Source organism: Molossus molossus, unplaced genomic scaffold (assembly GCF_014108415.1).
Source record: "Molossus molossus isolate mMolMol1 unplaced genomic scaffold, mMolMol1.p scaffold_m16_p_15, whole genome shotgun sequence".
In the NCBI taxonomy this organism is placed as follows: domain Eukaryota; kingdom Metazoa; phylum Chordata; class Mammalia; order Chiroptera; family Molossidae; genus Molossus; species Molossus molossus.
The window spans coordinates 51984256-52008762 of record NW_023425350.1 but is presented as its reverse complement, the minus strand read 5'-3'; the positions used below and the strand labels follow the sequence as shown (position 1 = coordinate 52008762).

Genomic DNA, 24507 nt, shown 5'->3' with positions numbered 1-24507 from the left:
TAACCACTAGGTCTGGGCCCTTTGCTCAGCGGACTTCGCCAGGAAAGCATGCACCTGAGATGCTCAGGAATGAGTGCTTCTCTGGCCTGCAGCAGCCAGGGGGTTAACGGATTCCTCCAGCCAAGGGGGTTTCCAAAGATGGGGAGAGGGAGGCTTGATCATCTGTCTCCTCCCTTTCTGCTTTTAAACTATTTCTGTCCTAAATGGTTATAGCAGTTAATACCTAGTGTAGACATTTGAAAAAGTCAGAAACGTGATGATAAGCTTCACCCATAGTCCCACCACCCAGAGGTGCGAGCTTTCTCTTTATCTGAGCAGACCAGGCAGGGTGTGGCCAGTCCTTTATGCAACAGTCTCCGTTCACTCTGCTGTCACAGCGGCGAGGCCCAGCGGCTCCTCCCTCGCGGGAAGTGGCATTCCGGGATCGGTGAGTTTGGCTCTGGCTTCCAGAGTGAAGCTGGAGCAAATTCTGTGCTGCCCTTGTCTGGAGCTGACCCATAAGACTGGAGATGAGGGCTTTCAGAGGCTGGCACCCCCACGGGGCGGCCATGCCCAGGGCAGCGGTGGGAGCAGCTGGGAAACGACAACTTGCAGCCTCTTTCCACATGGGACTTGGGGTGCCGGGGGGTCCAGACTGTCTGCTCCTGTCTGGACACCCCCACTGGAGTGGCAGGAGAGAGGCACCCGCCTCTCCTCGGTGATCACAAGCTTCAACAGATTTTAACAAAAAGCCAGACAACTTGGCATCTGTTACTCTCTTTCTGGACCTTCTGTTTCTTTTATAGCTACAAGGAACGGCCCGTAGAAATGCGATTTCATACTCCAGTGATTACATATACCTGGTCTTCAGAGGGACAGGGAAGAAAATGACCTGTGACGGGGGATCTTTCATGATTTTCAGCTGCTCTCTGCGGATGGCGAATCCCAGGCAGAGTCCTTGCTGAGTAGGGTCAAGAGTGTGAGGATGCAAACCAGAGACGCCGAGCAGGGCTCCCCCGAGCACAGAGTGCAGGGCGCGGGCGGGATCGACAGGGCTGCTGGCGGGAAGAGGTGAGAGACAGGAAGGGCAGGACTGCACTGCCGAGAGCCTAGGGGGTCGTGGCGCCTGATGCTGAGGTATGATATTATCTTTTCTTGTCTCCCATAATCTGTTAACTGGGGAGCTGGACTTGGTAGTTTGAAAGTTGCAATCAATTGCTGAAATTCTGCTTCAAAATTGGCAAGAAGAATCGTTGCCAGAGGAGCCCAGCCCTTGGGTTATGTAATGAAAGAATGTTTTGTTTTACACGAGCTGGTTTAGGCACCAGGGCACCGGCCATGTGGCCTCCATGAACCCCGAGCACCTTGCCCGGACAGGGGCTGCTTAGGGGCCATGTCCCCACACTGTACTGTGAGCTCCCCTTGGGCCTTGCTCACTTCTGGGACCCCAGGGCCTGGACAGTGCTGCTTTGCTGAACCGGCCTAACTCCTCCCAATTCACTTGTTAGTTGAGTTTTAGTTCAACTTACGTGTATTTAGGACCTTCCCGGCACCAGGCCCTGTGGCAGCAGAGAGCATGGAGAAATGCTGGACACAGACCTTGCCCGCCAGGAGCCCGTGGTGGCAGGTTGTTACTAGGGGGCTGTAAGTGGAATGAAAGAGGGGAGCGTGGAGGCCTGAGAGCCTGAGGGCCAGGGGCGTGGGGGGAAGGCTTCTGGGAGGGACAACCTGAGCCGAAGGAGAGGGCAAAGGCGAGAGTGCTCCGGGTGGAGACCAGCATGGACCATCCTCAAGGTGGGACCCGGCCTGGTGCCTTCCAGGTCCTGGGAAAACCCCGAATACCAACCACGGGCACTGCGAGGCCCCGGGGCTCTGTGGGCCAGCTAGGAGCTTGCTTGGGCCTCACTCTACAGCACCGCAGTCCTCCAGAGCAAGCGGGTGGCCCGAGCAAGAGAGCCACGGCTCCCTGGTCCCCTGTCAGGAGGGGCGGGTTTGAATTTTCAACTTGGAGTGTATGTTTGGTTTGAAAAAGTGAATTTTATATTTAATAAGTGTAAAAAGGACACTTGTAGCTTTAGTAATACAATCTAAATTTGACCAAATTTTGACTAGAGGAATAGGAATTACAAAAGGAAAGGTAAAGGAACACTGCCCCAGGTGACAGGGCAGTGACAGGCATGGGCCACATTGACATTTTTAGAGCAGGGACTCTGGCTGCTGATTGGATGGGGGTACCAGGCAGAGACCATGAAAGCGATGGAGAGATGTGGGCTTATTCAGGGTGTGGTGCTCTGGATGGGGAGATAGTTAGAACATGAAACCAGAGAACTTGGTGACAGTGGGCGCCAGGGCGAGAAGAGGAAGAAGTCAAGGCTGCCTTCAGGGACCTTTGGCAGGGTGGCTGGCTGGCTGGGGGGCAGAGAGGAGGGGCTGGCTGGGGAAGAAGGCTCTGGTGCAGGGTTGGTCACAGGTCGGTTTCAAGGTGGCCGTGGGACATACAGGCAAAGGCCCCTACGCACCTGTGACTTGTCCAGGGTTGCAGCCCAGTGGATTCCCAGCTAGGGTTGGAATCCCGTGTCCTCTCTTCCACCTCCAGCCCAGCTGACTGCACACTGAGAGCAGGGAGCTGGCAGCCCAGGGGCCTTGCCTTCCAGGAGGGGCAGGTGCCCTGGGGGTTGATGCTGCTGTTCTCACTGTGTGGGGTGCTTCTCAGCCCTGCCCACAGGGCCTGGGTGGCTGGAAGCTGGGCTCTGGAAGCACATGCTGGGGAGAGCGAAGGCTCAGTGGGAGGCGGTGCAGGCCTTGGTACCACAGCAGGTGCAGGCTCAGAGGGCTGGCACGCCAGCGTCCCCAGAGGCTCACCGAGGGTGGCAGCCCCGCCCGCAGTGCTGGACCCTCCTGAGTGGCCCGGGCATCAGGCCTTCTCTTGCCTTTCCCTCATTAAGGCTTGCTGATCTGGTGCCTGTCCTGACGTTGCCGAGCCTGACTCTGCCATCAGAGATTTGACAGTTTGGGCACCACAGGAGAATGTTTTACAGATAACACATTTGCCTACAATGACTCTCAGGGTTATCTGCATTTTAATCAGAGCATAATCCCATAAGGCAAGGAAGGAAGCTCTAATAGTAGTATTTCAACACTGAGGGGATTGGGATGGGAATTTTTGTGTAAAGTGTACACTTATCTGAGGGACAGATGTCTGTCTCCTTACATGAATGGTACAAGTTACTTCTGGGGACAGAGGAGTAATTCTTTCAGTGGACATAAGAAATAGCTCAGACTCTAAGAAGTCAAACTGTAGCAGGTTAAGGGACAACCTCATACTTCTGTGGCAGGGACTACGGGGGAAGGGGAGGAAGCTGGTGCTTCAGGTAAGACAACTTACCTGGCTACAGGGTTGGTTCTGAGGGAGGGTCAGTGGCCACCCATCCAAAGAGTAGCATCCAGAGGTGTCAGCAAACCTCACCCTGGAGCCAGCCAGCCCTGGAAGGGAGGGCTCCCACGCTGGTGGGCATTGAACAGAAGCAGCATTAAGTGGTGGCCATGACCCTGTTCTAACTAAACATAAGACCAATGGAGGGAGGGTTGCAACTGGCCACTGACATGCAGAGCATAGAGAATAGCTTTTGCTGGTCTCTATCTGCATCCCTAACTAGAGGCATGATGGACTCAGGGGCCACCTAGGCACAGAAGTGCTGATCTCCCTTATGCATACTATACCTACCCAGATGAATTCTCCTTGCCCCTCACTGGTAAGACAAGTCTTCCCAGAGGCTCTGCTGTGGGCAGCACCAGGTCAGGGAAGGAGCTGATGTGGCTGGTGAGGCAGGGGTGGGCCCCCGAGCCATGGTGGGGGTGGGAGTGGGGTCAGGGATGAGGTAAGTATTTATGGGTCTGAACAACAGTGTTCCAAGTGAAAATGGACAGCTATCACTTGCCTTTAAATTTTTTTGATGATTAACCTTTTGACGACCTTGATCTCCAGGATTTTTGTAGTAAGTCACCCTTGTTTGTAAGTTACTAACAGCTTTGGATTCCTCCTTCAGTGGTACCTTATAACCGGATACCTAGTCATCAGCTGGGGCCCTCTCCCTTTGCGCTCCGGTGAGAGAGCCTTGAGCCACCAGTACCTGGCCTGGGCAACATCACCCCCTTCTTGCCGGGGGTGTGGTGGTCTTCAGGCTTCCTTTGTCTCTTGGGCTGCATCCAAAAACCACTCGCAAGGCACCTGTGAGTTCAGTGGCTGTTAGTGAAGAACTTGGGAGCGGGTTCAGGAAGGTGTCGTGTCCCGTCTGGTCCAGCAGCCCGCAGTCCCGCTGGGGTCACATCCTACCCGCAGGGCAGCTTCCCTCTGGACCCTCCTGGCCAACCCCCAGCAAAGGGCTTTTCCATTTCCTCTCTCTGAAAGGAATTTCGATCCCAATTATAAAGATAATGAAGCTTTCCTTACCTTTAAAAAATTTTTTTTCTTTATTGATTTTAGAGAGAGAGGAAGGGAGAGGGAGAGAGAGAGAAACATCGATGAGAGAGAAACATCGATGAGAGAGAACACTGATTGGCCGCCCCACTGGGGATCAGGCCCACAACCTAGCATGTGCCCTAGAATCGAACCGGCGACCTCCTGGTGCGTGGGTAGACGCTCAACCACTGAGCCACACCGGCCGGGCTTTCTTTACCTTTTTATGGATATAATTTGCTTTTAAAATAAAAATTCACTTCAAGTTCAGTTTACAGAATTTCCCAGCAGTCTTTAAACTCAGTCCACATGTAATGGTGCTGCGAAGGCAGGTGCCAGAGTCGTGGTGGTGCAGACCAGACCCTGATGTTTGTCATCTTGGTGTTTTCCAGTTTCCACCCAGACGTCTGAGCCCCTGTGGCTGTGGACAGCGTCCCTGAGAGCGGAGCAGGGCGCGCGCTGACCGCTGAGAAGACGAGCCTGGGACGAGGCTAGTTCCGCCTCCCGGTAATTAGCTGGTGGCTTTTGGAGGTGATGAGGGTGGGGGACACTATTCCGTTGGGTCTATCTCACCAGCATGGGCTTCTGGACACGCAAGCCATTGTGTGAATTCCCCAATCCTGCTCACTCAAGAGCTACCATGGAATTTGATGACCTTAGGGGCCACCCTCCAGCTGGGGCACAAGCCCCTCTGTAGCTTCCAGAGTCACCCTGATGCGAGGACAGCGCTCACCACTGAGAAGCCGCCAGTCCCTCCCCCCTTTATGAAGCAGCTCCTGCTGGTGGGAAGCTCCCCTCAGGCCCTCAGCTAGAATCTGCCTGTGGCAACCACGGTTGGTTCCGGTTCTGACTCCTGAGGCTCTAAGGAACCAGCCTAATCCCTCTTCCACCTGGCAGCCCAACAGATATCTGGGACAGCTGGAGTGGAGGAGTTCGGATCTGGAGCCAGAGACAGTCCTGGTCCAAATCCGGGTTCCACTGTGATCTCTGTGATCTCGGGCAGGTTAGTTAACCTCCCCGACGCAGTTTCTTTATCTATAAAACTGGGACAGTCACGTCTGCCTCATACAGTGGTCCTGGGAATGAAAAGAACTCATGAATAGCAGTTGTCTGGTGCTGTTTCGTCACCAATTCTCCGACACCCTCTGGGGGTCCTACAATGCAACTCAGCTCTGACACTCCCCAGAGTCAAAGGGCACACAAGTTAACTGGCACAAGTTAAAGGGCAAGGTGGCCCCCAAGACGGCTCCGGCTTCAGAGGCCACCGTGGGGTCCCGAGGCCACCCACTCTTCTGACTGACTAGGATGTAAGTTTAGGGGTTTCCACGTCCCCGCTTCAGTTTCTAGAATTCGCTAGAACAGTCACAGAATTCACTGAAGGCGCTGTATTGTGATTACAATTTTATTATAAAGGATCCAACTCAGGAACAGCCAAATGGAAGCAATGCATAGGGCAGGGTCTGGGGCTTGGGGACGTATGCAGAGCTTTGTGCCCTTGTGGAATCTGGTGTGTCACCAGCCCAGCGCAGTCATGTGCTCACCAACCAGAAAGCCTCTGAGTCCAGAGATTTTTTTTTTTAACAGTAAGATTTTATTCTTGTTTTGTTTTAATTGACTTTAGAGAGAGAGGAAGGGAGAGAGAGAGAAAGAGAAACATCGATGAGACAGAACATTGATTGACTGCCTCCTGCATGCCCCCCGCTGGGGATTGAGCCCACAACCTGGGCATGAGCCCTGACTGGGAATCAATCTGTCGATCTCTTGGTGCATGGGTCGACGCTCAACCACTGAGCCACACTGGCCAGGCTGTCCAGAGATTTTTAATGTGTGTAGGGGGGCTCACCATTGGGGGGGGACTTTATTACTAGGCATAATGGTATAAATTGAACTCAATCTCCAGCCCCTCCCTCTCCCTTACTGTGAGTTGGGCTGAAGTTGCAACTCTAATCAAGTGCTAGGTTTTTCTTGGTGGCCAGTTTCTCCCTTGAAACTATCTAAGGGCCCACCATAAGTCACCTCCTAAGTGTAAATTCAGGTTTGGTGAAAGGGGCTCTTTATGAATGACAGAAGACACTTCCAATGTCTTCGGGCATTTTAGAAGCCCCAAGCATTTTTGAAGCTCTGTGCCTGAAACTGGGGACAAAGACCAGATATACTCTACGATGTCACATCTGTGCAACAAGCTGGCCTCCTCTGATCTTGAGCATCCTGCTTACTCTCCTTCCTGTGATCTCCAGGTCGGCACGTTCCCACTGTCCGGTCAGAGAACTGGGCATCCTCATCAGCCTTTTCTCCATTCTCTTCTTCTTGTTCATATAGCTCAAGATTGGATTTTTTTGGACTAAAACATATCATTACAGTTATTTAGTGTGCACCTGTTTACAATAGAATCGTAAGCCTCTCATTACTCGAGTTCTTAATGCTATGATGATTCTAGCCTCTAAATAACACATGATGAGAGCAAATGCTTAACAGCACTTGCTATGCACCAGGCACTATTTCAAGTATGTACTTCATATACAATCCAATCCTCATAACAACATGAAGTGGTAGCTAAATAGTTGCAATCTCCATTTTATATATGGGGAAACTGAAGCACAGATAAGTTAGGTAACTTGCCCAAGATCACACAGCTAATAACAGACATAGCTGAAGTTTGAACCCATTGTCTTGCTCCAGAGTTCATGCTTTTAACCACTAAGCCACTCTGCATACAATTTTGATCACCTAGGAAATATTGTGAGGAGGAAAGGAAGGAGCATAAAAGGATGCCTCTGGCCCGGCCGGTGTGGCTCAGTGGTTGAGCATCAACCCATGCACCAGGAGGTCGCCGGTTAGATTCCCGGTCAGGGCACATGCTCAGGTTTTGGGCCAAATCCCCAGTGGGGGGCATGCAGGAGGTGGGCCAATTGATGTTCTCTCTCATCAATGCCTCTATCTCTCTCTCCTTCTCCTTTCCTCTCTCTCTAAAATCAATAAAAAGAAAAAATATATATATATATATAAAAAGGATGCCTCTGGTTCACAAAGTCAGAGGGTTTTGAGGAGGCCCCTGTTGTCATGGTGAGAGTCAGTGTTTCCTTTTCCTACCCCACCCCCCCAGGAGCACCTCTGGAGCAGGCCTGGCGGCATGGTGGTGTGGTCCATCAGGCCCAGGTTTTCTTTGTTCTTGATGCTTCAGGGAGTGAGGGGCTACTTCAGAGCCTTCTTAGACCCACTCCTGGAAACACAGCCACTCCAAAGGGAAGCCAAGAGAATCAGCATTTTCCTACCTGGATGAAAGGATTCAGGCCAGGAAGGCTCAGTACCAGTCTATGCTGGTCAAAATCCTAGTCCATTAGCTGAGAGTTCAGGTGGTCCTGGAGCTGGTGGAACCTGGAATCATAAGGACCCAGAGATCTCCAAGTTCACATCCAATGCATCCATTAGCGGGCGAGGGGGGTTGCTTGTTGCTATTTTTAAAAGGATCTGAGGCTGTGAAAGTGCCAAGGAGAATTCAAAGGGGTGGGGTGCAGTGGGCGATGCCTGTAGAAGAATTTTGGTCTGCAGTGCTGCCTGCCCAGAGAACAGGTAGTGACTGCATGTCTGCAGGGCTCTCATGCGTTCCCATTGTTTGACCTTGCAGCCTCTTCTTACTCCCCAAGTTCCAGGGCTGGGGCTGGGTGGGAGCATGATGGAGGTGAAGGATTCTTAACTCACCCCATCATGTGGGATTGACTTGAACCCCCGAGGCAACTGTCAGTAGGTCATTTTTGCTCTTTGCAGGTGTTTCTCTTTTGGCCTTTGACTTGAGGAAGAGGCACTGGGGGAAACTGAAAACAGCATCCTCCGCCCTTGTGACTTTCTACATAAATCTTCCCCTCTCCCTGTAGTGTCAGAGCTCGGAACAGCCCCTGAGTCATTCTGTCCACTTCCTCATTTAGGGGCGGATGAAGGGAGACCCAAAGAGGGAAATTACTTGCCCAAGTCCATGCAGCTAGAGAAGGACAGAATTGGGGCAAAATTGCAGACTCTGACTCCTCGTCCTGAGTTAATTCCACCACAGGCATCCTTGGTGGACTCAATCACTCTTTCTTCACTAAATTAAAAATCTGGCTTTCAGTGTTAGGAAGTACAACCTCAACTGTTCTAGCAACCTGACAAATATGTTTGGAAATATTTCTTTAGAGAAGGTTTGTTTTGTTTGTTTTGGCTGCCGTTCCCAGTCTGCCTGTCCCTCCTCCATCCCATGGACACGACTGGTAAGGCTGGTGCTGGCTGGGGGAGACCTGGTGAGGGCTTTCATAAAGACATGACTAATTAGTGGAAGAATTAAGGTCAGGGATCATGGTTTGGTAAACTCTCAAAAGCGAGTTTCAGAGGCATTTGGAGCACTCGTACTGTCCCAGGTCAAGTGTATGGTGGCAGGTGGTGGTTGGAGTGGGGAAGGGGGCCGGAAGAACCATGGGAGGTGGCACCTGGCACTAGTGTTAGAAACACGAGGCTTTGTGTCATCTTTGGCAGGCTTGCTAGATATGGCCAATACCTGGAATGGATACCTTTCATCACACATTACAACCACTAACATCCTGCCAGTGGTATTTCAACTCTGGCTGCCTATTAGAATCACCTAGGGAGCTTTTAAAAATCTTAATATCCAGGTCACACCCCAGACTAATAACATTACAATCTTTGATATCAGTATTTTTTTAAAGTTCTCAAGTGATTACAATGTGTACTCAAGGTTAGAAACCACTGCTGTAGGCCAAAGGTTCAGCCCATCAGCTGATTCTTAAGGGACCCTGTCCATGTACCTTCCCTTGAACTTGCTATATGCCCGTCTCCCAAAGGGACGAATGCAAAAAAGAAAAAGTCAACTGAGTGTTCAGGGCTGACAGGGTGGACTCCCACTTGTGCTCTTGCCTAGTGCAGAGGAACTGTAGGGCGGAAGGGTAGAGTCCTGACAGCTCACAGACAGCAAGGATATGCTCTGCTAACAGCCAGCAAGGCCTCTTTTGCAATGAGCTGCTGGAATGAAGGCGAAGGCTTGGGCTCCCAGGATCAGCCCTGGGGGCAGAGCAGATCAGGACCAGGGAGGCCAGGACCCCTCTGAGAACAAGAGAGCACTCCACCTCCTCGCCGGAGGGGAGCCCTTGGAGGTAAACTGAGGGATGGAAGCCCGGTGTCCTGATCTCAGGGAATGCTCTTTTGTTAGTATCTCTCTACTGATGTTCAAAAGTTAATTATTATTCATTCAAGACACTTGCTTTCCTTTGCTAAGAGGGGCATCAGCCAGCAAGGAGAAGGCTACCGCTCTGTAAGGCCCCCTGGGTGTGGAAGGGGAGGTGACGCAGATCTGAGGGCCTAGCTGTGCTGACACAGAGGAAGACTGGCTGTGTGGCATGTGGCCAAAGCCCACAGCTGGTAGGTGGAGGCTGGAACTGCAACCTGCTTCTTCTGATGGGCTCCAGTATGGCATCAGAAGACATTCCTTCATCCAGCACGCAGGCATTTAGAAAAGCATGCTCGAGTAGAAGAAATACGCCTTTCCCGCAGCCCAGGCCTCCAGAGGCTGCCCTGGTCCTCGCTCCAGAGACCAGGTCCTGATAAATGGGGCCTGGCAACCCGGTGCCCTTCAAACAGTGTTTAATCTTTTGCTATTTCTCAATATTGACTTAATTGGATTTTGGAGGAACTAATTTTCATAAATGAAAGTTGCAGACCTCTTTTAAGCGTGGAATAAGAATCTGATTCTGGCCCTGGCCGGTTTGGCTCAGCGGTTAGAGCGTCGGCCCTCGGTCCTGAGAGACCCGGGTTCGGTTCCCGCTAAGGGCGCGTACCTCGGTTGCAGTTTGTCCCTGGCCCTGGTCGGTTGTGTGGGTGGCAGCCACTCGATGTGTCCCTTTCATGTCGATGTTTCTCTCTCTCTCTTTCTGTTCCTCTCTCTCCCTCCCACTCTACCTGAACAAAAAATGGAAAAATGTCCTCGGGTGAGGATAAAAAAAAAAAAAAAAGAATCTGATTCCGCATTGAGGCACGTTTTCTGAAACAGAGTCACCAATCGTCCCTTTACAGAGGCCGGGGCAAGTCAGCGCTGTGCAGAAAGCATCGCACAGACCGTTCTCACCCCTCAGCATTCCCGCTCTCTTCTTCCGTTTTCTTTTGTGAATTTCCCACCACAATTTTTTTAGGTGGCATCTTAGGGGCTTGAAGTTTTAGACGAAGTACCGATCCCCAGCAGAGAGCTGTACTTTGTGTGAGATGTGCATCATAGAAATGCTCGAACAGATCTGCCGGCCATGCTGGCACTGGGACACCTGTCTACCTCAACCGGAGGAGGGTGGCCATTTACGCCCGGCAGGATAGTCGGGGAGGAGTGGGCTCACCTGAGCCAGTGCCCTATTTTCACTTAGTCAGATGATGCATTAGCCCCCCTATAGATCAGCAGCTGTCGGCGCCCTGCCCTCGAACCCGCGGCTCCGCCTACCGCCTGCTGGGGATGGCCGCATGCCACTGTGAACCCTGCCCACTGTGAACCCTGCCCACTGTGAACCCTGCCCACTGTGAACCCTGCCCACTGTGAACCCTGCGGAATCCCACCCCTCCGCCCTCGGACACGTGTACCCGGGCTGGGCCTCCAACCTGTACGCCCACTCTGCCCTTCTCTGCAGGTCCCAGGAGTGAATTGTAACCCACAAGGACAATGAGTGAGGAGACTGTCCCCGAGGCCGCCTCCCCGCCGCCCCCGCGGGGGCAGCAGTACTTTGACCGCTTCTCAGAAAACGACCCCGAGTACCTGCGCCTTCGCAACCAAGCGGCGGACCTGCGGCAGGACTTCAACCTGATGGAGCAGAAGAAGCGCGTCACCATGATCCTGCAGAGCCCGGTGAGTGGGGCCCACCCAGGAGGGCCCGGCGCTGATTCATCTGGGTGAACCTGGAAGATAACTCTTTAACTTGCTCAGGGTCCTAGCAATTGGAAGCCTGCTGAGCTAGACGAGGGTGTTCGATTCTCTGTCGTCTTTGGTGGGTGGCAAAAACTGGTTATTTGCAGGTGATTTGGCTCGGTAGTGGGAGGAGGTGGGTCTGGAGCCCCACTTCAGTTTCCAGGGCCCCTTCGGATCCTCAGCTTCCAGTCTTCCCTCCTCCCCAAAAGCTGTCAACAATGAACAAATTTGTGTAAATCGGAGGCCAGCAGAGGGCGCCACGCGGAAAGTTTGCGATACCCCTTCCTTAACACCAGAAAGGATCCACTGTTGGAGCGGTTAGGCTGTCAAGCATGGGAAAGGGGTGAAGAGAGCCTGGAAGCCCCAGGAGATTGGGGGAGTGGAGAGTTCAGGGGATTACCTGGCTGGGGCCCCGGAAGGGAGAGCAAGTCACGATCATCCCACCAAAGCTCCAGACGAGGTCAGTTGGTGCCGGCCTGGCATGGACACAGAGCTCATCCTTGAGGCAAGGACAGAACGTGGGCCGAATGGACCACCGAAGTAGGAGGGTGGTGGTCCACGCTCCTGGGCATGGGGAAGAAGAGCCATGGGAGTCTGAGGGCTGTAGAGCTGAGGGGTCAGTGCATGATCTTAAGGTCTGGGAAGTTCAGGGTTGGAGCTGGTATCTCCGGCACTTGCCAGGATGGGCTCTGCCTCAGCCCCCACTGTGCTTCGGGGAGTCAGGGCATTACATGGGCCATGTGTGACCCTAGCTGAGAGCACACAGCGAATGCTGAGGCCTCACAGAGGAGCACGGAGGGATGGGCCTAGGGTCTTGGTGACAGGCGACGTTGTGTTGGGGATCCTGAAGGAATGTGGCAGGTGTTAAAAGCATTGGGGTGATGGAAAAACCCCAGGGTGTGAGTAGGAGGGATAGTAGGTGTGGGAGAAGTGGCAGAGTTAGTACCAGCCCAGGTATTGGGCCTGAAAAGATGGGACTCTATTCTCAAGCAGGAGATGGGAATGGGAGGAGCTCAGGTTGAGTCTCTCCTTTTATAGATTCACCAACTCCTAAGCAGCTTTCTAATTTTTCTCCTGAGTGTTCCCTGCTGCCACCTGGTGGACAGGCATGCTTTGTTCATAGCCTGATGGTTCTGAAAAGCCTGTGGGACGTCAGAGTGAAGACCTCAGAGGTCATCAAATCCTTTTGAAACTGAGGAAACTGAGACGTAGAAAAGCCATAGGCATGGCTAATGGACAGGGAAGATGGCATACTCATGGCTAATGGACAGGGAAGATAGCATACTTTTTCATTCAGTTCTTCTTTTTGAAATGTCTCAATTACTAAAGTGAAGTCCTGCCATGTCTGATGGGGGAGGGGTCTTGATTCTCTCAGACATAGGAAGGACCTGGAATCTGGAGTATTGCCTACAGGGCAAAGGGAGCAGGATCCATCCCCAGCCTCTCCTTGTTGCTCCCCCAGTAGCAGTTTGGAGAGGCTCCTAAAATCCCATGGAATTGCCCAATGTCCTTCGGAGCCCAGGGATCCCACCTGTGGCCCTGGCCTAGCTGACCTGGGGTGGAGTGGGCACTTAGAAGCGGGGCCCTCGGTCTCCTGCCTGAGATGCACTGGGGGGACCAGCACCTCTGGGTCTGCTTTTAGTCTTTCAGGGAGGAGCTGGAAGGCCTTATCCAGGAGCAGATGAAGAAGGGAAACAACTCCTCCAACATCTGGGCTCTGCGGCAGATTGCGGACTTCATGGCCAGCACCTCCCATGCGGTCTTCCCAACATCTTCCATGAGTACGTGGGCGTGGGGAGCTGCCAGGAGCAGAGGGTGGGGGAAGTGGGGAAGAGAGAAAGGAGCAGCAAGAAGCAGCTTGGTTGCCAGGCTACCGGGTGAGTGCTGCAGTTGCATTAGTAGACCTGGGGGAGCTGAGCAGCAGCCAGAGAGGTACCTGGCTCTGCTTCTGATGCTGCTGTGATTTAAAGACAGGAAAACGATCCCTGATGCCCAGAAATAGGAGGGGGGTGTTGTGGTGACTCAAGGAGAACGAGGTTCTGGTTCTGCTGGGGGAGAGGACAGGATAACACAATGTCCCTCCTCTGACAGGCAGGGCAGCCTATATATAGGAACCTCCCCCACCCCATCTCATTAGTGGGTTAGCATGAAGGGAAGAGCTTTGCAACTCTAGGCTCCTCACATGACCTCTGCTTGAAGGCCCAGGAAGTGGAGAGTGAGGATTCTGCTCCCTGATAACTTTAGCTATGGGTACAGAACGGAAGAAAAATCTTTCTGCGCTAACAGCATTCCCTGACTCAAGGCTGCTCTTCCCTAATCCCCGGGAGCCATTACCTTGGGAGATGGAGTTGGGGGATGGGAGGAGGCCACTGAAGCCAGTGTCTCCAGGCCCCAGTGGAAAGGCCAACTTGACTACAGACCAGGGCCAGCGGCAGCCAGGGCTGGGCATGAACTCATCTTCCTGCTCTGAAACTCTGCCTATAACCTTTGAGAAACAAACATCAAAAAATACTTCCCCTCAACATGATGAATACAGGATTATGGTGGAAATTAGGAAAATATTCTAGAAAGGGAAATTGCTGTCCTTGTTCTTCTAATCAAGAAACTACTGTTATCAACATTTTGATATATAGCTTTTCAGCCTTTTTTTTTCTCTTAATGTATATAGATTAATCAAACAAAGTGGGATTACATTGTCCATACACATTTAATAGCCTTAATATGTCTTGACTACTTTTCACATAATAAATTATGGTTCTATAATGTAACTTTGAGTAGATATATGCTATTCTTTGGCATGGCTAAATACATCATCGTTTAATCAATTTCCTGTTTTTTAGACATTTAGGTTGTTTATAATTTTTTGCTATTATGAGCAAACAATGCAATAAACAATTTTATAAATAAATCTGATTACATCTATGACTATTAAGATAAATCACTAGAAACAGAATTGCTAGATTGAAGTATATGCATGTTTTAAAGACTTTAATGCAGCCCGGTTGGAGTGAGTCGGTGGTTGAGTGCCGACCCATGCACCAAGAGGTCACCAGTTCGATTCCTGGTCAGGGCACATGCCCAGTTTATGGGCCAGATCCCCAGTGGTGGGCATGCAGGAGGTGGCCAATTGATGTTCTCTCTCATCAATGTTTCTATCTCTCTCTCTAAAATCAATAAAGAAAATAAATAAATAAATAAAGAAAGAAAGAAAGAAAGAAAGAAAGAAAGAAAGAAAGACTTTGATGCATAATTACCAAATTACCCTGGGGAAAGATGGAACCAATTTACATTCGCAGCAGCCATGCACTCGAGTGCCCATTTACTCCACCCTGATCCAAAGTATGTGTTACCATTTGTTTCATCCTCATGATTTGACAGGTGAGGAAAAGTACTTTGTATTTTAACATGCAATTGCTAATGAGGTTGGATATATTTTCATATACTTATTGGACACGGTTTTCTTTTTGTACTAAATTGCCTGTAACATCCTTTGCCAATTTTCCTACTCATATATTCTTTTCTCATAAATTTTCAAGTCTTTATAAAGTCAGACTATTTCTCTGTTATCTGTCAAGTATATTTCAGTTTTCTCCAGTGTCTTGCTTGCCTTTTAATTTTGTTCATGATGTTTTTGTCTTTTTGAACTTTAATTTCCATGTAGTTGAATCCATTGTTATTTTTCACTTTTGATTGCATGCTTAAGAACATCTTCCTGTGGTTTATCATCGGATAAAATACCCTTAATTATTCATGTGCTAATTTTTTTTCAACTATTTGTAAAAGTTGATTCCTTAAAATAACTTTAGAAGTATTTTGTCAAGTCTTTCCTTCACCTCAAAAAATTCCTCTTGGGATTTTGATTTGATTACATTAAATGGATAGATTAAATTGGTGGAGAATTATTTACTTTACAGTTTTGTATTAGAATGCAAGCTCCACAGGGGAAAAGGTATTTATGTTTTGTCCCCTGCTATATCCTAGAATAGTGTCCTGGACTTAGAAAAGGGTCTGGAACACAGTAGGTGCTTAAAAAATGTTTACATGAATGAATTTTAAATCTTTTCATAAATGATGTATGTCTTCTATTTATTTACTTTTTCTTTTTTTGTTATAAAATACTCCTTTTTTTTTAATTAATTAATTTTTGTTACAGATGTTTCTCCTTTTTCCCCCACTGATTCCCCCCTCCCCCCCCCCTCCCTGCCCTTTCCCCAGATTGTTGTCCATGTCCACTGTTCATGCATACATGCATATAAGTTCTGTGGTTTATCTCTCCCCCACCTCCCCCCTCTTTAGGGGATTGTCAGTCTGTACCCCACTTCCGCGTCTCTGGGACTACCCCATTCCTCAGACTGTATGTTCATTATATTCCACAAATAAGTGAGATCATATGAAACTTGTCTTTCTCTGTTTGGCTTGTTTCACTTAGGATGATACTTTCAAGGTCCCTCCATGTACTTTTTCTTTAATGTCCATCAGAAAAAATTTAGGAGTTATTTTCAATAGTCCCTACTAATTTCCTGTTACGTTTATCCTGAAAATTTTATGTAATTTTGTTATTTTAAATGATTCTTTCTTCACTTAATTTTTTTTCTGGTGTTTTCTGTAATCTAAGGAAATCATTGATTTTATATATATATGTAAACTAGCCCCTTATCAAACTCTTAAATTTTAATATCTTCTCATTCAATTCTTTGTTTTTTGTATATAGAAAAATAACATAATTTGCAAATAATGGTCATTTTGCATCCCTTATTCCAACATCTACTCTTTGGTTTATAGTTTCAGTTTTTTTCATTGCATCTGTTAGAACTCTCAGAACAATGTTCAGTAATAGGCTACAGAGTAATCTTCCTGGTCTTGATTCTCTGACTTTAATGGAAATTCTTTTACCACAAGAGTTTGAGATAGTTGTTCTTTATTACATTCAGGAAATATCTTTTTATTCTGGTTTAATATGGGTTTTTCTCAGCAATGGATGTTGAATTTTATAAAATGCTTTTAGGCGTCTATTGATTTTTCTTTCCTTGAACTATTGATAAGATGAATTATATTAATAGATTTCTATATATTGAACTCTTTTTTCATTGCTGAAACAAATAATTCCTGGTCTTGATGCATTATTTTAAAAAGACTTCTGGATTTGATTTGCTAAACTTGTTTTAAATTTTTTTTCTCTTTATTGATTTTAGAGAGAGAGAGAAAGAAAGAGAAACATTGATGAGAGAGAATATAGATTGGCTGCCTTCTGCATGCCCCCCACTGGGGATTTGGCCCACAACCTCGGCATGTGCCCTGACTGAGAATCGAACCGGTGACCTCTTGGTTCTTTATACCTATGGGTCAACACTCAACCACTGAGCCACACTGACCCGGTGATTTACTAGACTTTTATCAAGGACTTTTGCATCCGTACTCACACATTAGATTGGTCAGCAGTTTACTTTTTGGGCAATCTCTATTTTCTTTGTCCTAATGGAGTTTAAATAAAATGAGAAGTCTCTGTTCGTTGGAGATTTATTAAAAATTTAATAAAAGCCATCTAGATCTGGAATATTTTTGATGAACTTTTTTTTTCTCAGTTTTATCTATGATTTTTAAAAAATCTATTTTGCTGGTTCTTGAGTAAATTTTGGTCATATATTTTGTATAAATCCATTTTGTGGAGCTTTTCAAAATTATAGTGACTTACAATATTATTTTTATCATTTAAACTTTCTGCTGGGAATGAGATGACTTCCCGTCTCACTCCTGGTGGTGTGTATTCCCACTTTCTCTTTATTGGCCAAGCCAGATATTAATTTATTTCTAGATCTTCTCACATAAGCCAATTCTTAGATTTCATATAGGTTCTACTAATTTTCTTGTTCCCAATTTTGCTTTTGTTTTTATATTCACTCATTCTTTTCCATAACCTTCTTTTGGATTATTTTGCTGTTAATAATTTTTTCCTAGAGAAGAATAATGGGTGATTTCTTTTCATGTTTAAGTCAATAATAAAGATATTTAAGGCTATGAATTTTTTGCTCTGAGTATAAATTTGGTCTTACCCCATGAATTTTGACACATTGTATTTCTTTTATCACTAATTTCTAGTTAGGAGATGGCTGTTTTAATTTTATTTTTATTCTAAGAGCTCTCTGGAAGTGTATTTTCTCATTTTCAAATGGTTGAATTTGCATTCTTTTGTTGATAATGTCTAATTTTATTGTATTATGTTTAGAAAATGTGGCCTATTTAATGTCTGTGTTGGGACTTTATTGAGATTTTTTTTGTGTGGCCTAATAATATCATTTAAAAATGATATATAGGTATGAACTCTACATCTAGGGCATAGTATTTAATCTGTATCTTCATATATTTGTTTTTATGTTGTAATAAATGAGAGTTGTGTTATGTCTTCCACTGTATTTGAATTTTGTTCATTTCTATTTGTTTTCCTGGTAGCTTTTGCTTTGGATATCTTGATGAAATGTTATTGAAACCCTAAGTGTTCTTTATACCTAAGGGCTCATTTTGGATTAAACCTTTAATCCATGTAAAGTGACCTACAAAATGGCCCTCTGTCCAAAAGAATATTATTTTCCCTAACTTCTACTTTGATAATATCATGACCTCTGTTTAATTTTTTGTTTATATTTGCCTGGCATACTTTTTAAAAATTAATTAATTTATTCTTGTTACAGATGTTTCTCCTTTCCCCCCCAATGACACCCTCCTCCCAATCCCCAGCTCCGCCCCCACCCATGCCCCGCTCCCAGCATTGTTGTCTATGTCCATTGGTTAGCTTGGCATACTTTTGATGATTCTTTTGTTTTAACCAGCCTTATGTTACTTTATTTTAGTGTTTGTTTTTTGTAAACCTCCTAGAGCATGGTCTTCTGGCATCTATTGCTCTAGTAGAGAAATCTGAAACAACCTATTTTTTGGTCTTTTGTAGGTAACCAGAATTTTTTTCTAGATGTTTGTGGATTTCCCCCCTAATCCTTGTACTTCAGAAATGGTGTTAGGAAACATATAACTGTGGACTGCTTTTTACAATGGATTCCCCCACCCCACCCCTCCTGCCACCTTTCCCGGATTGCAGTACATCATTAGAATGTATACACATAGGTTGTTTTTCAGTCCAGAAGTTTTCTTCTCTTAGATCAATACTGATTATCTATATGCTGGCTCTTTGATATCTGTCTCCCATATCTATCATATTCTCGCTCATTGTTTTCATGTCTCTGTCCTTATACTCTTCCATTTGAGAGAGAAACAGGGCTGACCAGCATTCCCATTCTCTCACTGACCAGCATCTGTCAGGAAGACAGCTGGACGACTGGAAATTTGATTAGTGCTCATCCAGGGTGTCTGAGTCAGGGAATGTGGAGAGGGGAAGTCACAATGTCATGAGTTCAAGTCCAGAGAGGTTGTTCTTTGTCCAGCTCCATTTGCCTTAGAATTTCCTTCCTTCCTTCCTTCCTTCCTTCCTTCCTTCCTTCCTTCCTTCCTTCCTTCCTTCCTTCCATAATGTGTCCTTTAGTTTTAGCTTTCAGGGAGTTTGATGGACTTTCATCTTTTTCTGTGTTTAATTAATAGTTTGAATAAATGGATCAGTTAGATCTGAGTCATAAACCTGGTATTCAGCCATCCTAACTTTTTAAAAAAATGTTTTGTATTGATTTTTTAGAGATAGAGGAAGGGAGAAAGAGATAGAAACATTGATGTGAAAGAGAAGCATCAATCCCTGCCTCCTGCACCCCCCCTGCTGGGGATGGAGCCCAAAACCCAGGCATGTGTGCTGACCAGGAATCAAACCGAGACCTCTCAGTCCATGGGACGACACTCGAACCACTGAGCCACACCGGCCAGGCAGCCATCCTAACTTTTGTTAGGCTGGTCAGAATGAGCATTTTTTAAAAATTAATAACCTGAGAGCAGAGGATGGGACTCCCGTGGGGTCCTCTGTCTCTTCTCCTGCCCTCATGCCTGTAGGTCGAAATTGGCACAGAGAGGTGGTGGGGCCTCTGATACAGGATGCGGAGGGTACCATGGGTGGGGTTTAAGACCTATTCTGACCTCTTGAGTATTACTGGGATTCCATAGTTATTTGTAAGAGAAGGATTCAAAGAACTCTGTATCTGAAGACTCTCCCAACAATAATGCCTTCCCAACCTGGCTCTGTCTGGGGGCCTTCTGCTTTTGATGTGCCTCCCTTCTTGCTGCCTGGGGAGAAAGAAAGAGGTAATTTCTTGTCAGGGTGACGCACAGGGAGGAGGAAGGGATCCCAGACTGGTCCATTAGAATTAGAAATGATTGACCTTGGAGTTTTGTTATTGCTCCTCTTGCCTGCTGAGCTGGATCTTTGGATCACTTCTGCCCCTGTCAGCTACATTTACTGGACACCTGCCCTGGAGGTGTCCTCCCGGTAAGCACAGGCCCTTTGGCCGCGTTTTCCTGACATGGGTGTTCAAGTCTTGCTCTGCCTGCGTGCTATCTCATTATTTCAACTAAAGGCACAGCTGGTCCAGGATGTACGTATGTCACAACGTGTAGCAGCGAGGTTTATAGAGATGGCAGGAATGTCCAAAGAGCATTTTATTTATGTATTTTATATGTTTCTATTGATTATTTAGAGAGGAAGGGAGAGAGAGATAGAAACATCAGTTGGCTGTCTCCTGCACGCCCCCCCACTGAGGATCGAGCCCGCAACCTGGGCATGTGCCCTGACCAGGAATCAAACCCAGACCTCTCAGTCCATGGGACAACGCTCGATCTTCTGAGCCACACTGGCTGGACCCGAAGAGCATTTTAATCCTTTAAAGTTTTTAATGAGATGCTGGGAGAGGCAGCATCAGGAGGCTCCCAGCCGGACACTGGTTTAGGCTGGAACACTTTCCTATTGGTTCTCTTACTGGTTCCTAGACACCGAAAAACCGGAGTGCTGGGGCTCGGTGCCCTCTTCTGCCTTCTTGAGGCCTGCGGGCAGCAATCATCGTGGTTAATGGGACAGGCTGCTGTCAACTCCTAGACCCTTTGGGTGCCCTGAGGACAAGACCAGCAAACCTTCTAGGTCCATTTCCAAATCCTTCCACAGCGCCCAGAATTCCCAAACAGAAGCCATAAAGAACCAAGGGACTCACGTCTAGAGGGGAGCACATGAGGCCTGAAGCCGACCACAGCCACACTAGCTTCTAGAAGTTTATGACTTGTCAGAAAAAGTTGAGGAATTTACTTCCTGGCTGACTTTGGGGTTCTATTTGCCGCGTTTCCAAATCAGAGGAAAAGTTATCACATGGTATAGTTAAAACAGTACGATTAATGGGTCTAATAATTAATAACCTCTTCATGAAAACTGACTGATGAAATATACCCATACTTGCACTCAGAAACTTATTCTTGCTTTTATTTAATGTCCATCTTTAGGATTTATGGAAAGCTTGGCTTTCTGGGAACCCTTCATCTGTGATCTTAAGCCTTGTCGTGGTTTTTGACCAAAAACAATGCCATTCTTACTCAAATAAACAGAGGATATTTGGATTTTCTCCCCCTGGGTACAGGTGGAAAAATGTTGACTTCCCTGCCTGTTGAAGTCTCTCATGCAGTTGTAGTGCCAGTGAGAATTTGGAGAGGACTAGGGCAAGGAGGGGGGCAGATGGGACCCCCTGACCCTGAGAGCTGCCCTGTCCCCGCCTCTCCGCCTGCAGACTTCTCCGTGATGACGCCCATCAATGACCTCCACACGGCGGACTCCCTGAATCTGGCCAAGGGGGAGCGGCTCATGCGGTGCAAGATCAGCAGTGTCTACCGGCTCCTGGACCTCTACGGCTGGGCCCAGCTGAGCGACACCTATGTCACGGTGAGGACAGCATCTTGGAGTGGAGTGGGGTACAGTGTGTGGCCCCCTAAAAATCCAAAGGGAGGGCTCCTGTCTGTTGGTGTGGCCATACCACTGCTGGTAGCCTTTGGTCAAATGCTGAGTCCTTCCAAGGTTTCTAACCACTGTGGACACTTGAAATAACCTGGCCAATGAACATTTCTCTGGAGAGGAGCTGGGAACTCCTGGGCCCTACTTCCAGGGCTACCCTTGACCCTCAAGAGATTCTCCTTGGAGCACCATTTCTTTTCTTTCTTTTCTTTTTTTTTTATCCTCACCCAAGGACATTTTTCCATTTTTTGTTCAGATAGAGTGGGAGGGAGAGAGAGACAGAGAGAAAAACATTGACGTGAAAGGAACACATCAAGTGGCTGCCACCCACACGACCCAAACAGGGCCGGGGACAAACTGCAACGGAGGTACATGCCCTTAGCGGGAACCGAACCCGGGTCTCTCTGGACCGCAGGCCAACGCTCTAACCACTGAGCCAAACCAGCCAGGGCGGAGCTCCATTTCTTTAGTTCCAAATAGAGGCCAAGTTCTCTCCATCTCTCATGGCTTGAAGTGGGGGATGGGGAGATACCGATTCTTAAGAGGAGGATTTGGGACTGGCAGATTCAGGAGAATAGGGGATTCAAGCCGAATGTCCTTGGAAATGACCCCTGCCTTCTTGCCACTGAGAACACACATCTTTCCTTCAGATGAGAGTCAGCAAGGAGCAGGACCACTTCCTCATTAGCCCTAAGGGAGTTTCTTGCAGTGAAGTCACGGCATCCAGCCTGGTGAGTACAGTCCCCGGCCCACTGCTCGTTCCTATGGCAATGACAGCACCCCCGTGCTCCTACTGTGATAGGCCACCTCCCGATTCACCGCTGCTGTGCTGTCCCTTGTGGGGCCTCCAATCTGGTGGGACAAGAGGACACATGGACGCCCAAACTGAGTGCCCAGAGCATGATGCCACCAGGAGTCCAAATGTGAGGTGTGGCAGCAAGCGCAGCAGGAGGGAGAAGAGAGGGGCCTGGTCCTCTGAGCCTGGGGTTGGACCACAAAGCCTGGCAGTGGGGAGGCCTTTCTGGATGGGGGACACGTGCGAATGGCAGCCAGTGCTTTGTCCCCAAACAATGCAAGACTGCCATTAGAGATAGCTTCTGGGACCCCTTTCAGTTCTCCTCTCCTTTAGGTGTGGTAGGGAGAAACTGCCAGAAGCTGGTTTCAATCAAGGAAGATGTCTGGGTGTGAGGAGGAAAGCAGTAGAAAGGACTGCCTAGAAGCAGAGGAGGCCCCGTGTTTCTCAGATGCGTGGGCTATAGCTGTCGTAGCGGCTGTCACACCTGGGAGAGGACGGTGCCACCTCAGGGGCTTCCGCCAGGCTGCAGACACTCAGATGTTGAATCCAGGTACTCAGTATAAAGGGTAGGCTGACAAAGTCACAGAATCTCTGGGCAGGGCCAGGCCCCGAGGACTGCCAAGACCACCTTCCAGGCAGGAGGGGACACTGGTGCCGGTGAGGGGGAGGGATTTGCACAGGGCCACCCAAGGAGGTCATGGGAGAGTCAGACAGGGACCACAGACACAAGGTCAGCACAGGCTCTGTCTTTGGCGTTCATGGTTGGGCAACCAGGGATTAAACTCCAGCTGAAGAGTGCTCTGATAGAGACCTAGTAAGCTTGCGAGTCTAGGGAAGGGGTGTGGGCTCCTGGGTGCTGTAGGAGGGAGAGGGGGCAAAGGGGGAGCTTCTAGGTTGAAATGGTGATGAAGGAATAGAGTCCTCAGGAGCTCACTAGGGATAAGCAGACTTAGACCAGGGCAGCAGGGAAAGACTGGACAGAGGTGCCCATGTCCTCAGCAGGAAGACAGCTTGCACCAAGCCCAAATGCATACCAGGTCCCAGTGCACTTGGGAAGACAGGTGCATGGCTGAGTCTGGCCCCCATAGTCAGTGTCTGGAGGTGAGGCTGGGGAGGTGATAGGGACCAGATGATAAATGAGACAGCAAGTCTATTATGGAGTTTGGCTTTATTCTGCTGGGCACACAGAACCTCTGAAGCACTGTCAGCAGGTGAGTGGTGCAGTCAGATTTCCATTGTAGAAATTGCCCTCTGACCACTGTGTAGAGGCAAATCAACACGCGACAACTGGTCGGGGCTGTTCTGTTCTGCCAGGAAGGAAATTCTGGGCCAGCAGCCTTAGTGGGCCTGGCGAGCTGGGGTCGGGGATGTGGGGTTGAGTTTGAAGAGCTGGTAGGATGCTCAGGAAAGAAGTCAGTTGGCATTTGGTTATCCTAGGTTCAGAAAGATATGGTGTAGAGATACAGGTTTGAGAGTCGTGGGCATGAGATGATCAGGTGTGTGTGTAGACTCCGTGCGGTTGTGTATGGTTGTGCAGCTTGTGCACAAGGGAGCCTGGCTGGTGAGGGAAGGAGAGAGGGTGGAAACCAACCTGTGCTCCACTGGCTTGTTTTTCAGGTTTGCTCAATGGAGGCATCCACATACCAAGCCTTGTGCCCCAAGGGGGCTGTTCTCATTGGAACAGAGGCACTGTGGGATCGTGGCTGTTCTATTAAGCTGTAGAGATTCTCTCTCTCTCTCTCTTAAATTCTTACCTGAGGATATGTTTTTATTGGTTTTAGAGAACAAGGAAGGGAGAGAGAGGGAGAAACATCAACCGGTTGCCTCCTGTACACACCGCAATCAGGGATTGAACCTGCAAGCCAGGTACATACCCTGACTGGGAATCGAACCCACAACATTTTAGTGTACAGGACGACACTCCAACCCACTGAGCAACCCAGCCAGGGCAAGGCTGTAGAGATTCTTAAGTGCAACAGATCACACATTCAAGGCTAAGATAAGGATTGTGTGAGATCAGAGAGAGACCATCCCAGACAGGGAACTCTGAGCAGGCCACACATCTGAGGAAGTGGGCGATCTGGGCTGAAGGGGAACCAGCGGCAGCACTAAACACGTACAGGTTTGAGATACCTGAGGTGGGACAGTGGCTACCACTTCCAGAGGTCAGCCACTTTGAAGTCATGTTCATTCCGTGAATCTCACTTAACATAGAATTTTGTAAGAGGGATTTGTTGAACGTCATCCTGATGCTTCTGCGTAAACAAAGGATGTCAGTGGCCGATTTCTTCCCCAGCTGAGTCTGTCCCTTCCTTTGGTACTGTCTTGTCCGCTGGGCCTTCTGGAACTGCCCAGTGTGCTGCCTTCAGAATGTCGTGGTGGTACACTTCTAAGGGAAAAGTTGTCATGATGTTTAGAAACTAAAATCTAGTTTGTTA

The 24507-nt window shown here is 48.4% G+C and overlaps 1 protein-coding gene across 5 annotated transcripts in view; it reads left to right on the top strand.

Annotated features, from left to right (window-relative positions):
• The first annotated feature begins 346 nt into the window (after window positions 1-346).
• Window positions 347-24507, top strand: part of ADD2 (adducin 2) — a 52174-nt gene continuing 28013 nt past the window's right edge. For all 5 annotated transcript variants that reach the window (XM_036263574.1, XM_036263572.1, XM_036263573.1 and 2 more), the window contains exons 1-6: window positions 347-427; window positions 4828-4942; window positions 11086-11300; window positions 13003-13141; window positions 21053-21204; window positions 21924-22004. In XM_036263574.1, coding sequence (XP_036119467.1) covers window positions 11118-11300; window positions 13003-13141; window positions 21053-21204; window positions 21924-22004 — 555 coding nt within the window. In that variant the 5' untranslated portion in view covers window positions 347-427; window positions 4828-4942; window positions 11086-11117. The remainder of the gene's footprint in view (window positions 428-4827; window positions 4943-11085; window positions 11301-13002; window positions 13142-21052; window positions 21205-21923; window positions 22005-24507) is intronic.